The sequence below is a fragment of the Hemitrygon akajei genome, unplaced genomic scaffold (assembly GCF_048418815.1).
Source record: "Hemitrygon akajei unplaced genomic scaffold, sHemAka1.3 Scf000066, whole genome shotgun sequence".
NCBI classification, from domain to species: Eukaryota; Metazoa; Chordata; class Chondrichthyes; order Myliobatiformes; family Dasyatidae; genus Hemitrygon; species Hemitrygon akajei.
Window position 1 is genome coordinate 3835756 of NW_027331952.1, and position 13229 is coordinate 3848984.

At 38.1% G+C, this 13229-nt stretch overlaps 1 protein-coding gene across 1 annotated transcript in view; it reads right to left on the reverse strand.

The window, feature by feature from the left end:
• The window catches only part of LOC140721984 (NACHT, LRR and PYD domains-containing protein 3-like), a 48046-nt gene that overhangs the window by 13371 nt on the left and 21446 nt on the right, over nucleotides 1-13229 (reverse strand). The window contains exons 7-8 of the mRNA XM_073036805.1: nucleotides 2418-2589; nucleotides 2254-2319 (exon numbers count right to left, since the gene is read on the reverse strand). Coding sequence (XP_072892906.1) covers nucleotides 2254-2319; nucleotides 2418-2589 — 238 coding nt within the window. The remainder of the gene's footprint in view (nucleotides 1-2253; nucleotides 2320-2417; nucleotides 2590-13229) is intronic.

Genomic DNA, 13229 nt, shown 5'->3' on the forward strand with positions numbered 1-13229 from the left:
ATCCACAGGAGTGGGTTCTCTGGTGAGGGGGAAACCTTTCTGATTACCACTTCTGTGTTACCCTTGTCTGGGTGTGGTAGTTCACTGAAGAAAGGCACTCCTGTGGCAAATCACTGTAGGAGTTATTTCGTATGTCGTGGAACTGGATAAGTGGCTATCACAATTGTGTGTTTGAGGTAACCTTGTGGAAACTACCTGTGTGTGATAATCCTGGCCTGGGTTGGTAGTTTTACCACTTGAAGATGGTACCTCAGTGATAAGCTACTGTTGGTGATAATCCATACGTGGATTCTGTTTGAGTATCCTGTGGCCACCTCTTTGGGATGACCCGTAGCTGAATTCGGGTGGTACCACTTATGTTGAAAAGATATTTGTTGAAGATCACAGTCAGTGATTCTTTGTGTGTGGAGTGGAACAACTTTGGAGATAAAACCTACTGCTATTGTTATTTTGGGATATCAGCATAATTGCCTTCTCACAACATATGCCTTTGGATTACAAATCTGTATCTCTTACCAACAACTGCAATCTCGTGCACTGAACAGACCTTTCTGACATATCATCGTAAGACTGGATTCATTTACCCCTGGACTTGAAGAACCTTGGTTTTCCTATTTCCACACTTTTGTATATATATATATATCATTGCTAACCTGTTTAAGATATCTGCATTTATACTACCGTATTATGTAGTTTACTAATAAACACTATTAGTTTAGAGCAATACCAGACTCCAAGGTGGTTTGAATTTCTGCTGTTTCTTTAACCCAGTCACGGGGTATGTGACAATCCTTGTAAATCTCCTCTGCACCCTTTCCATGGTTTCCATGTCCTTCCTGCAGTGAGGCGACCAGAACTAAGCACAGTACTCCAAGTGGGGTCTGACCAGGGTCCTATATAGCTGCAACATTATCTCTCGGCTCTTGAACTCAATCCCACGTTTGATGAAGGCCAATGCACCATATGCCTTCTTTACTACAAAGTCAACCTGCATAGCAGCTTTGAGTGTCCTAGGGACACGGACCCCAAGATCCCTCTGATCCTCCACACTGCCAAGAGTCTTACCATTAATACTATATTCTCCCATCATATTTGACTTAACAAAATGAACCACCTCACACTTATCTGGGTTGAACTCCATCTGCAACTTCTCAGCCCAGTTTTGCATCCTATCAATGTCCCACCGTAACCTCTGACAGCCCTCCACACTATCCACAAGACCCTCAACCTTTGTGTCATCAGCAAATTTACTAACCCATCCCTCCACTTCCTCATCAGAGGACACAGCCTCAGAATAGATGTACGTCCATTTTGAACAGAGATGAAGTGAAATTTATTTCACTGGCGGGTGGTGAATCTGAGAAAATATTGCCATAGACAGCTGTAGAAGACAAGTCATTGGGTATACTTAAAGCTCAGGTCGATATGTTCCTGATTAGTAATGGTGACAGAGTTTACTGGGATTTGAGAGCATGTTCTACAAGGAGACGTTTGTTTAATCTGGAGGTGGAGGAGAGATTTGACAGAAGTGTATAAGATTCAGAGAGGCAAAGTTAGGGTAGATGGTGATATTTTGCTTTTTTTTTTAGCCAGGATTAAATTGTCTAATACCACAGGGCATTTGGTTGTGGTGAGATGGGGGTACATGTGAGTAGTTGTTGGGTGCCTGGGTCGTGTCAGAGGCAATGGTTATAGATGTACATGAATGTGCAGGAAATGGTCAACAGTAAGAGAGGAGACCATTTTTTTCTTTCCCACAAATATAAAGAATAAAAGAACGGAGAAGGTGGATATCGGGCAACTTGAAAATAATGCTGGAGTTGTAGTCATGGGTGAAAAAGAAATGACAGACAAACTTGGTGGAAGACACCAGCAGTGTGCCAAAAATGTCAAAGCGTATCAATGGGCAGAAATTAGTGCAGTGCAATTAGGAAGAAGAAGGAGCTTTTGAAGCTGAAAGGTCTGAAGATAGAGAGGGCACTGGGACAGGAAGAGGCAGTGTATCAGGAGCCTGCCTGGGGTGTGTGAGAATTCCCAGAGTGTTCGGACCAGGAGTGAATGCTTCAGCTGAACCAACAGCTGGATTAATAGAAAAATGCATTTTAGAATATTCAACTGCAATGAGAGATTCTCTGAATTGTTATTTAATCCAGAGGTCAGCAAATGATTAATGGTGAATTTTGATTCCCAGATTCTGACAAGTCAGAGTCTAACATGTGAGATGTGGTTTGAACTGTGCATTTCATCACTCACCTATCAGTTTAGTGGGTAGCTCAGATAACCCTTGGGCAATGTTCATGTATTCCTGTGGATCGGGACCTGTTTAAATAAAACAAAACAATCATGAAAACAGAGCTAATCTAATCAAACTGTTTCTTTCAATGTGCGTATATGTTCAGTGCGTGTTTTTAACATACCGAGCTCCTGTATTTCCTTCAGTATTCTGTCCAACTTCGGTAACTCAGTTCTCCACGTCACAAAGGATTCCCACATCGCCCTCCGGGCCCGGGAGCCTTTGCCATTCACCAAACTGAGGAAGAGTCTGGAACTCTCTGTCCGGTTTCCCCTCTCTGTCAGTTCAGTGACTTTCTATAAAAGGAAAACATTGAATTAATCGTGGAGCAGATGGACAGACATGGAGAATGTGCAGGAAAATATCTGTTCATGATCCCGGTAGCTTCAGAACAGATGCAGTCACTGGGCTGCTACCTGGTCCTCCCTGGGTTCAGTCATTAAGAGGAATAGACAGAGTGGACAGCCAGCGCCTCTTCCCCAGGGCACCACTGCTCAGTACAAGAGGACATGGCTTTAAGGTGAGGGGAGGGAAGTTCAAGGGGGATATTAGAGGAAGGTTTTTCACTCAGAAAGTGGTTGATGCGTGGAATGCACTGCCTGGGTCAGTGGTGGAGGCAGATACACTAGTGAAGTTTAAGAGACGACTAGACAGGTATATTGAGGAATTTAAGGTGGGGGGTTATATGGGAGGCAGGGTTTGAGGGTTGGCACAACATTGTGGGCCGAAGGGCCTGTAATGTGCTGTACTATTCTATGTGTATGTATATACACAGGGAAACAGTAACTGAAGGAAATTCTAAATCAATATTGTGTAAGAATAAGGATTCACTGACACTCTGCAATAGACGCAACGTGATTAATTTCCTTGTTCAGTCAATGTGCAACATTACTTCAAAATGATGTGACACCAAGAACGGAAGAGAGGGGAGAGCGAGAGAGCAAAAAAAATGGATGGTGGGCTGAAAGAATCATGGCTGAAAGAAGATCATAGTTGGTGCTTACATCCAAGGATACAATTTGAATCGAAATGATAGGGCAGGTGGGTGTAAGGGTTGGGTTGACTCTGTTCTTGTAGTAAAATAAAAGTCATTAGAAAGAGGTGATATCGGATTGGACGATGCAGATGTTAAGAAACTGGATAGGGAAAATGACTGTAATGGAAATTATATACTGGCCCCTTAACAGTAGCCAGGATGTGGGCTACAAATTCCAGTGGGAGAGAGAAGAGGCATGTGAAAAGGTCAATGTTAAAATAGTCATGGGGAATTCCAATATGCAAGTAGCTTTGGAAAATCAGGTCAGTGCTGAATCCTGAGTCTGGGAATTTATAGAATGCCGATGACATGGCTTTAGAAAGAAGCTTATGGTTGAGCCCACTATAGGAAAGGCAGATCTGGATTCGGTGTTGTGTATTGCACCAGATTTGATGAGGGAGCTTAAGGTAAATAAACCCTAAAGAGGCAGTGATCGTCAAATAACAGAAGTAACTCTGCAGTTTGAGAGTGAGAAGGTAAAATTAGATGTACCTGTATTACAGTGGTATAAAGGAATTACTGAGACGTGAGGGAGGAGCTGGGCAAAAATAAATTCAAAAGTGACACTAGCAGGGACAATGGCAGAGCAGGAATGGCTGAAGTTTCTGGAAACAATTAGGAAGGGGCAAGATAGATAATCCCAATGATGAAAAATTATGCAAAGGGAGAATGATCAACCGTGGCTGCTGAGGAAGTCAATGCAGCACAAAAGCAAAGGAGAGGGTATAGAATACAGCAAAATATAGTGGAAAGCTGGAGGACAGGGAAGCTTTTACTATCCAACAGAAGGCAACTAAAAAGCCGCAAGTAGAGAAAATTTGAAATCTGAAGGCAAGCTCTCTAATACAGTCGGCTCTCCTTATCCGCGGATTCCTCATTCACGGATTGCGAAAACCCGGAAGTTCTCTTTCCAGCACTCATTGTTTGAGCATATACAGACTATTTTTTCTTGTCATTATTCCCTAAACAATACAGTATAACAACTATTTGCATAGAATTTACATTGTATTAGGTACTGTAAGTAATCTAGAGATGATTTAAAAGTACAGGCAGTCCCCGGGTTATGAAGGAGTTCCGTTCCTGTGTCCGTCTTTTAAGTCGGATTTGAAGTAGGAAAAGGTACATCCGGTATTATTTAGCGTCAGTTAGTCAAATGTTTTTCTTAGTATATAGTACATATTTTACTTTTCTCTGCATATAAAACACTTAAGAAAAATACGTATTTCAATAATTAAACCACTGCATTGCTTAGTAATAATTGTAGCTTTCATCAGGGCAGGGCCTCTCACATTCTCCATTAAAATTGTTCCGATCATTGATCGACTGTAGTCTAACGCTTTTCCAATGACCGTTTGCATTTCACCTCTTTCTGATCGCTTTATTACTTCCACCTTATTTTAACTTTTTTTCAAATCTTTTTATTATTATTATTATTCAAAAATAGCACAAGTACATTGAAGTAACAACACTTACAATGCCTCAAAACAGAAAAAATTATCTTAAGGATTGAACATTATTGTGAATTAAAAAAACCCTACTAAGCAAGAAATGTGAAGGAAAAAAAGAAACCTATTGGAGGTACAACCCCACAGCCATGTGTCATATAATCATCAAACCGCCAACAAGAAAAAAATAAATATCAAAAAAAATTACACTTAGATTGTGGAGGAAATCTATCAATTAACAAATAACGAGCAAATGAGCCCCATCTCTTCTCAAAATAAAATAAAGGTTCAAAGGTTTGAATTCTAATTTTCTCCAAGTTAAGACACAGCATCACTTGAGAGAACCATTGTGACAAAGTAGGAGTTCCATTTCAACAAGTTGGCCCTCCTAGCTATCAATGTAACAAACGCAATAACATGTTGGTCAGACACAGAAATACCATGGATATTTTGCGGAATTATTCCAAAAAGCACAGTCAATTTATTAGGTTGTAAATTGATTCTGAGTGCTTTAGAAATTGTCAAAAAGACTGACTTCCAAAACTGTTTTAATATAGAACATGACCGGAACATATGTGTCAGTGTAGCTATCTCAGTTTTACATCTATCACAATACCTGTCAACTTTGGGAAATGTTTTAGAAAGTCTCTCCTTCATCAAATGGTAACGATGTACAATTTTAAACTGAATTACTGAATGACTAGCACAGATAGAAGAAGAGTTAACCAGCTTCAGAATCCTTCCATATAAAAGTCAAATTGAGTTCCTTCTCCCAATTCTGTTTAATCTTAAGTAAAGAACGCTTATCCCCTTGTAATGATAAATTAGAAATTCTTCCAATACAACCTTTCAATGAGGGTTCATATTCATAATAGTATCTAACAAGTCAGCCTCCAATATGTAAGGAAAATTACTGAAATATTTTTGTAAAAAATGTCTAACTTGAAGATGTTGTAAAAGGTTGGAATATGAGAGAGAATACTTATTGACTAATTGTTCAAAAGACATCAATCTGCCTTCTTTAAATAAATCTAAAAAAGAATTAATACCTTTATTTTTCCAAATTAAAAAAATTGGATCACTCCAAGAAGGTTTAAAAAAGTAATTACGATAAATTATACTACAAAGTTTAAATTTTTTAAGATTAAAAAAATTGCGGAACTGGAGCCAAATTTGTAAAGAGTGCCTAACCACAGGATATAGGTTTCAATTAGCAACTTTAGTTAACTGTATAGGTAGATCAACTCCTAACCATGAAGTTAAATAAAACTGTTTCACAGCTGTCAGTTCCAGGTCTACCCAAATTGGCCGATCATTCCTATCACCCCAGTATAATCAAAAGGATATATACCGCAAATCAATAGCCCAATAATACAATCTTAGATTAGGCAAGGCGAGACCTCCGTCCTTTTTCAACTTTTGCAAATGACATTTACCAATTTTTGGTCTTTTATTATCCCAAATAAAAGATAGAATAATAGAATTAATCCAATCAAAAAACTTCTTAGTCAAAAAATCAGAAATATTCTGAAGTAAATATAAAAATTTTGGTAAAATCATCATTTTAACTACATGAATACGACCAACAAGTGAAAATGTAAGTGTGCTCCATCTACTAAAGGAATACTTCATAGAGTCCACTAAAGGAGGAAAATTGGCTTTATAAAGATCCTTATATTTTTTAGTAATTATAACACCTAAATATCTAAAAGAATCTGTAACTTTAAAAGGAACAGTATCATATATAGAGAGATTCATTTAAAGGAAGTAATTCACTTTTACTAAAATTTATTTTATATCCTGAAAAGTCTCCAAATTTGTCAAATAATTTTAGGAAAGCAGGAATAGATCCTTCAGGCTTAGAGAGAGAGATATATATATACCAATAAATCATCAGCGTAAAGAGAGATCTTGTGCATGGTCTCATTCGTAAAAATCCCATGAATATTTTCAGCTGCACGAAGAGTAATAGCAAGGGGTTCTAATATTAAGTTAAATAACAAAGGACTTAATGGACAACCTTCTCTTGTCCCCCGCGATAGCTGAAAAAAGGAGACCTACAGTTATTAGTGACAACAGTTGCAATAGGAGCTTTATATATCATTTTAATTCAATCATTAAAATTAATACCAAAACCAAATTTTTCTAAAACATTAAATAAATATTTCCATTCAACTCGATCAAATGCTTTCTCAGCATCCAAAGATATAATGCATTGTGGAGTTTTAGAAGAGGATGAATATATAATATTAAATAATCTCCAAACATTTGAGAAAGAATAATGACCCTTTATAAAGCCTGTTTGATCTTTAAAAATGATTTTACCCGAAATACTCTCCAACCGATTGGCCATTATCTTTGACAGAATCTTAGCATCAACATTCAGTAATGAAATAGGTCTGTATGAGGCACAATCAGTAGGATCCTTATCCTTTTTGAGAATTAAAGAAATAGAAGCTTCATAAAAAGTAGAGGGTAAATCATTTTCACAAAAGAATCTTTAACATCTCTAACATATATGGAGAAAGCAATTTTCCAAATTTTTTTATAAAATTATACAGGATAACCATCAAGTCCCAGGGCCTTACCAGATTGCACTGAAAAAATAGCTTTATGAATTTCAGATTCAGTATTTTGGGCATCAAAAGTTTTTTGATCCTCAGCAGAAATTTTAGGAAAAGCAATCTTTCCTAAGAAAACATTCATATCAGAAGGGTCTACTGGACATTGAGATTTATAAAGTTCAGTATAAAAATCCTGAAATATCTTATTAATTTCTTTATAATCCCAAGCCAGGGTACCTTCTTTTCTACGAATTTTCAAAATTTGCCTCTTGGCTCCAGCCGATTTTAATTGAGATGCAAGTAGTTTATTATTTTTATCTCCAAACATATAAAATTGGCTCTTTAACTTAAGTAGATAACCTTCAATTGGATGAGTTAACAATAGGTTATATTGTAATTGAAGTTCCACCTTTTTTAAAAAAATAAGTCAATATTAGGGGAAGTCACATAGATATTGTCTAAATCTTTAATTTGTTTTGAAATTTTATCTAATTTTGCCTTAGTCTGTTTTTTAAGTTTAGCTGAATAAGAAATAATCTGACCACATAAAAATGCTTTGAATGTATCCCGTATAATTAATGTAGGCATACCTCCTATATCATTAAAAAGAAAAAAAAAATCTTTTATCTGGCTTTCAATAAAACTGATAAAGTCAGAATTTTGCAAAAAAGTCTGAGACATGCGCCATGGTGGATGGCCAAAAATAACATCGTCAAATTCAAAGGACAAACTCAAAGGCGCATGATTAGATAAAGCAATAGCGTTATATTCACCATTTTTAACATTAAGCAAAAGATGGGGATCAACTATAATATAATCAATCCTCGAATATTTTTTATAAACATGTGAAAAAAAGGAATATGCTCTGTTATCAGGGTGTAAATCCCTCAATAATTCAATCAACCCAAAATCGGTCAAAAAAGAGTTAATAACTGATGCAGAACGATTTGGAAGTTGCTGATTAGTTGAGCTCTTGTCAATCATAGGATTTAAACAACAGTTAAAATCCCCACCCATTATCAACATATACTCATTTAAATCTGGCAGTAAAGCAAATATTTTTTTTAAAAAAAGGATCATCTAAATTAGGACCATACCAATTAACCAAAACAACCTTTCTATTACAAATCACTCCTTTAACAATTAAAAATCTACCATTAGAATCTGATTCAATATCCTCTTGAGTAAATATATCAGATTTAATAAAGATAGAAACGCCCTTAGTTTTGCTCTGAGAAGTAGCATGGAGCTGTATTCCATTCCAGCAGCGAAAAAATCTATTTTGATCTCCTGCCTTGATATGCGTCTCCTGAGCAAAAATTATCAGGTTGGAATCGATTAATAACTTTAAAAGTCTTTTTTCGTTTAATAGGATGATTCCAACTTATTTTGGAGTAAGTTTTTTCCAATTTATTTATTCCAACGTACATTCCAACTTATTACATTAATCCGTCTAACTGCCATAATGTAATTTTATTCCAATATACTTTATACATGCGCAGGACACATACCAATACGGGATTATCAAATGTGACGGTGATGAAGAATACAGCCATATAGAAAACACGCATGCTCCGGAACCACCCAGTGGGAAAAACTCCTAACTCTAAACCCACCCACCCTCCCAAAAGCCCGGAAAAAAGGCAAGCGAGCTAAGATAGATGCGAAGCCATGGGCCGCTCTGTCGGTCTCGTCTCTCCCTCCCACCAGCCAATACACAAAAAATATGACCTTGCAAGAAAGACAATAACGTCTCGACAAAGGAGAGTATTTACATTCCATCATGTATTAAACAGAAAAAGAACCAAAATAATATAATCTCTGAGAGAGAAAAACCAGCACCATCTTAAGTTTAGCTTTAAATCCCTAAGAAAACTTTAAATTCATTTATATGTTATAATAAAACAGATTAAAAAGGTTAATAGTATATTTAACTGAACTAAATTTATGAGAATATTAATTAATAATATCATAAGAACTAAACCCTCCCAGATATATATATATATATAAAAAGAAATCCTATTGGTAAGAAAAAAAACTACCAATTAGTAAGTTAAGAAACAACAACAAAAAACATCAAACCAAATATTAGATAAAAGGAACAAATCTTTTTATCCTCTTTTCTAAGTCAAATATGTAATTAACCATTTAAACAGTCAGACTTGAACTGTAAATCTTATTTCCAAAGAAAAATCCAATAGGATGTAATGATGAGAAGGTTTTCTTTTCTTCTTTCATTAATCTGTCAATGAAATATCCAAATGGCCTTCATATACCTTCTTTTCGAAATGTGAGTAATATACAGATAATCAAACAGCCTTTCAGCTAGTTCATTCGGTAGTAATGTCAGTGGCGGTAACAGGTATAGCCTGGACAAAATCCAGCACGACTTTTGGGTCAAAGAAAGTATGTGGGGAAGAATTAGGAGGAAAAACTTTCATTCTTGTCGGGTATCTCAAAGACGGAAATAGTTCCTTATCATATGCTTGTTACATTACCAAAGCAAATCTTGCTCTTTGTTCCATTTCTTTTTTCAGATAATCTATATAAAAACGGAGTTCAGACTCATTGAATCTGAAAACTCTCTGTTTTCTTGCCTGTCGCATTATTTAATCTTTAATTTTAAAAAGATGAAAACAAACCAAACTAAATCTTGGTCTGGTTGAGTCTTTCGAAGTAGACAGCCTTTGCGCTGTTCAATAGCAGACGACTGTGATAAAATAGTCGGAAATAAATCATGAAAGAGCTTACCAAAGTAAACCGTTAAGTCTCCATTTTCAGCTCCTTCTTGCAATCCAATGATTCGTATGTTGTTTCGGCGAGACTGACTTTCCAAATCAATAATCTTATTACGATATTTTTCCAAAAGGGTTGTAGTTTCAGACAGTTTTTGTTTAGCTGACTTCAATTCCTCTTCATGTTAAACAACTTAAGTTTCCACATCTTTAAGTTTTCCAAGAAATAACTTTATTTTATTATTATTCTTTTCCAGTTGATCTTTAATTGCCTTATTCTGATCTTGAATTGATTTCAGTGTCCGAACGATATCTTCAGCCCATGCTGGCATTTCATCAGATCTTTCCTTTGGCATCTTTCCTTTTCCATTACCTTTGTCAGTAGGTTCATGCGGATTCTTCCCACTTCTCATATTACTCCCCTTCAAGAATCAGCAATTAAAAATTCTAAATTCAAAATTTAAGGTGGGGGAAGGAAAGAAAGCTAAGAGCAGCACAGAATTAGTGCTACTCCATCGACAGACAGAGGCGGTCTTTCCACCTTATTTTCAATCGTGATCATGATTATTTCCGTGAACAGAAACATTGCCGATCACAGTTGTGCCAGGTCCTAATGCCCAACGCACTGAGACAGGTTAAATAAACTCCAGGGTTCTGCTGGGTCCTAAAGACCACCGTATTCAGACAGGTTAAATAAGGGACGAGCATCTGCGATTTTTGGTATCCGTGGGGATCCCGGAACCTATTTCCCGTGGATAAGGAGGGCCGACTGTAATGCAAAATAGCTTACCAAAAGGTTCGTCTGATATATTTGCCCTTTTAGGACCTATTGAGTTTTGGGGTCATGAGATAGCAGCTTTGTGCATGGTAGTTCATGTCTAACCATTTTTAATGCTTTCCCAGGAAGTTACCCGGAAATTCAAGGTAAAGTGGTAAACTGGCAATGGTTTTTGGAAGAAGACAGAGAGTGGTTATAGACTGTTGCAACTCTGACTGGGAGTTTGTAACACATGCAGTGCCACAGGGATCAGTGCTGGGTCCATTGTTGTTTGTGATCTATATCAATGATCTGGACAAAAATGAGGTTAATTGGATAAGCAAATTTGCGGATGAGACCAAGAGTGCAGACGTGTAGTGGAGAGTGAGGAAGTCTACCAAAGCTTGCAGTGGTGTCTAAGCCAGCCAAGAAATGGGCTGAAAATTGGCAGAAGCAATTTAATGCAGATAAGTGTGATGTGTTCAACTTTGGAAAGAGCAAGCAGGGTTGATCTTATACAGCGAATGGAAGGCACAGAGGAGTTTGGTAGAACAAAGTGATCTGGAATACAGGTCCATAATTCATTAAAAGTGGCAGCAAAGGTAAATAGATCGGAAAGAAATTATTTGGCACACTAGCCTTCATAAATGACAATATTCAGTACTGGAGATGAAATATGATGTTGAATGTGTATAAGACATCGGTGAGGCCTAATTTTGAGTGTTGTGTGCAGTTCCGATCACCTACTTAGAGGATAGATGGAAAGAAGATTGAAAGAGTACCGAGAAAATCTACAAGGATGTTGCCGGGATTGGAGGTCCTGAGTTTTAAGAAAAGATTGAACAGGTTAGGACTATATGCCTTGGAACGCAGAAGATTGAGGGGATTATTTCATAGAAGTACACAAAATTACGTGGGGTATAGATAGGGTAAATGCAAGCAGGCATTTTGCACTGAGGTAAAGAGGTACTGCAACGAGGTCTTCAGTAAAGCGTGAAAGGTGAAAAGTTTAAGAGCCACAGGAGAGTATTTATGCAGAGAAGTCTGGATAGATACATGAATGATAAGGGTATAGAGCAACATGGCCCGGTGCAGGTCAATGAGAATACGCAATTTAAGTATGCTGGCATGGAATAGATGGCTAAAGGGCCTGTTTCTGAGCTGTTCTTTTCTGTGACTATGACAAGTCAAGTCAAGTCAACTTTTATTGTCATTTCGACCATAACTGCTGGTACAGTGCATAGTAAAAATGAGACGACGTTTCTCAGGACCATGGTTTACATAACACAGTACAAAAAACTAGACTGAACTACGTAATAAAAAAAAACACAGAGAAAGGTATACTAGACTACAGACCTACACTGGACTGCATAAAGTGCACAAAAACAGTGCAGGCATTACAAAAAATAATAAACAGGACAGTAGGGCAAGGTGTCAGTCCAGGCTTCGGGTATTGAGGAGTCTGATAGCTTGGGGGAAAGAAACTGTTATGTAGTCTGGTCGTAAGAGCCCGAATGTTTCGGAGCCTTGTCCCAGACAGCAGGAGGGAGAAGAGATTGTATGAGGGGTGCATGGGGTCCTTCATAATGTTGTTTCCTTTGCGGATGCAGCGTGTAGTGTAAATGTCCGTGATGGCGGGAAGAGAGACCCCGATGATCTCAGCTGACCTCACTATCCACTGCAAGGTCTTGCGATCCAAGATGGTGCAATTTCCGAACCAGGCGGTTATACAGTTGCTCAGGACGCTCTCAATACAACCACTATAGAATGTGATGAGGATGGGGGGTGGGAGATGGACTTTCTTCAGCCTTCGCAAAAAGTAGAGACGCTGCTGGGCTTTCTTTGCTATGGAACTGGTGTTGAGGGACCAGGTGAGATTCTCCGTCAGGTGAACACCAAGAAATTTGGTGCTCTTTACAATCTCTACCGAGGAGCTGTCGATGTTCAGCGGGGAATGGTCGCTCCGTGCCCTCCTAAAGTCAACAACCATCTCTTTTGTTTTGTTCACATTAAGAGACAGGTTGTTGGCTCTGCACCAGTCCATTAGCCGCTGCAGCTCCTCTCTGTAAGCTGACATCGTTCTTGCTGATGATACCCACTACGGTGGTGTCATCGGCGAACTTGATGATGTGGTTCGAACTGTGTGTTGCAGCACAGTCGTGGGTCAGCAGAGTGAACAGCAGTGGACTGAGCACGCAGCCCTGGGGGGCCCCCGTGCTCAGTGTGATGGTGTTGGAGATGCTGCTCCTGATCCGGACTGACTGAGGTCTCCCAGTCAGGAAGTCTAGGATCCAGTTGCAGAGGGAGGTGTTCAGGCCCAGTAGGCTCAGCTTTCCAATCAGTTTCTGAGGGATGATTATGCTGAATGCCGAACTGAAGTCTATGAACAGCATCCGAAC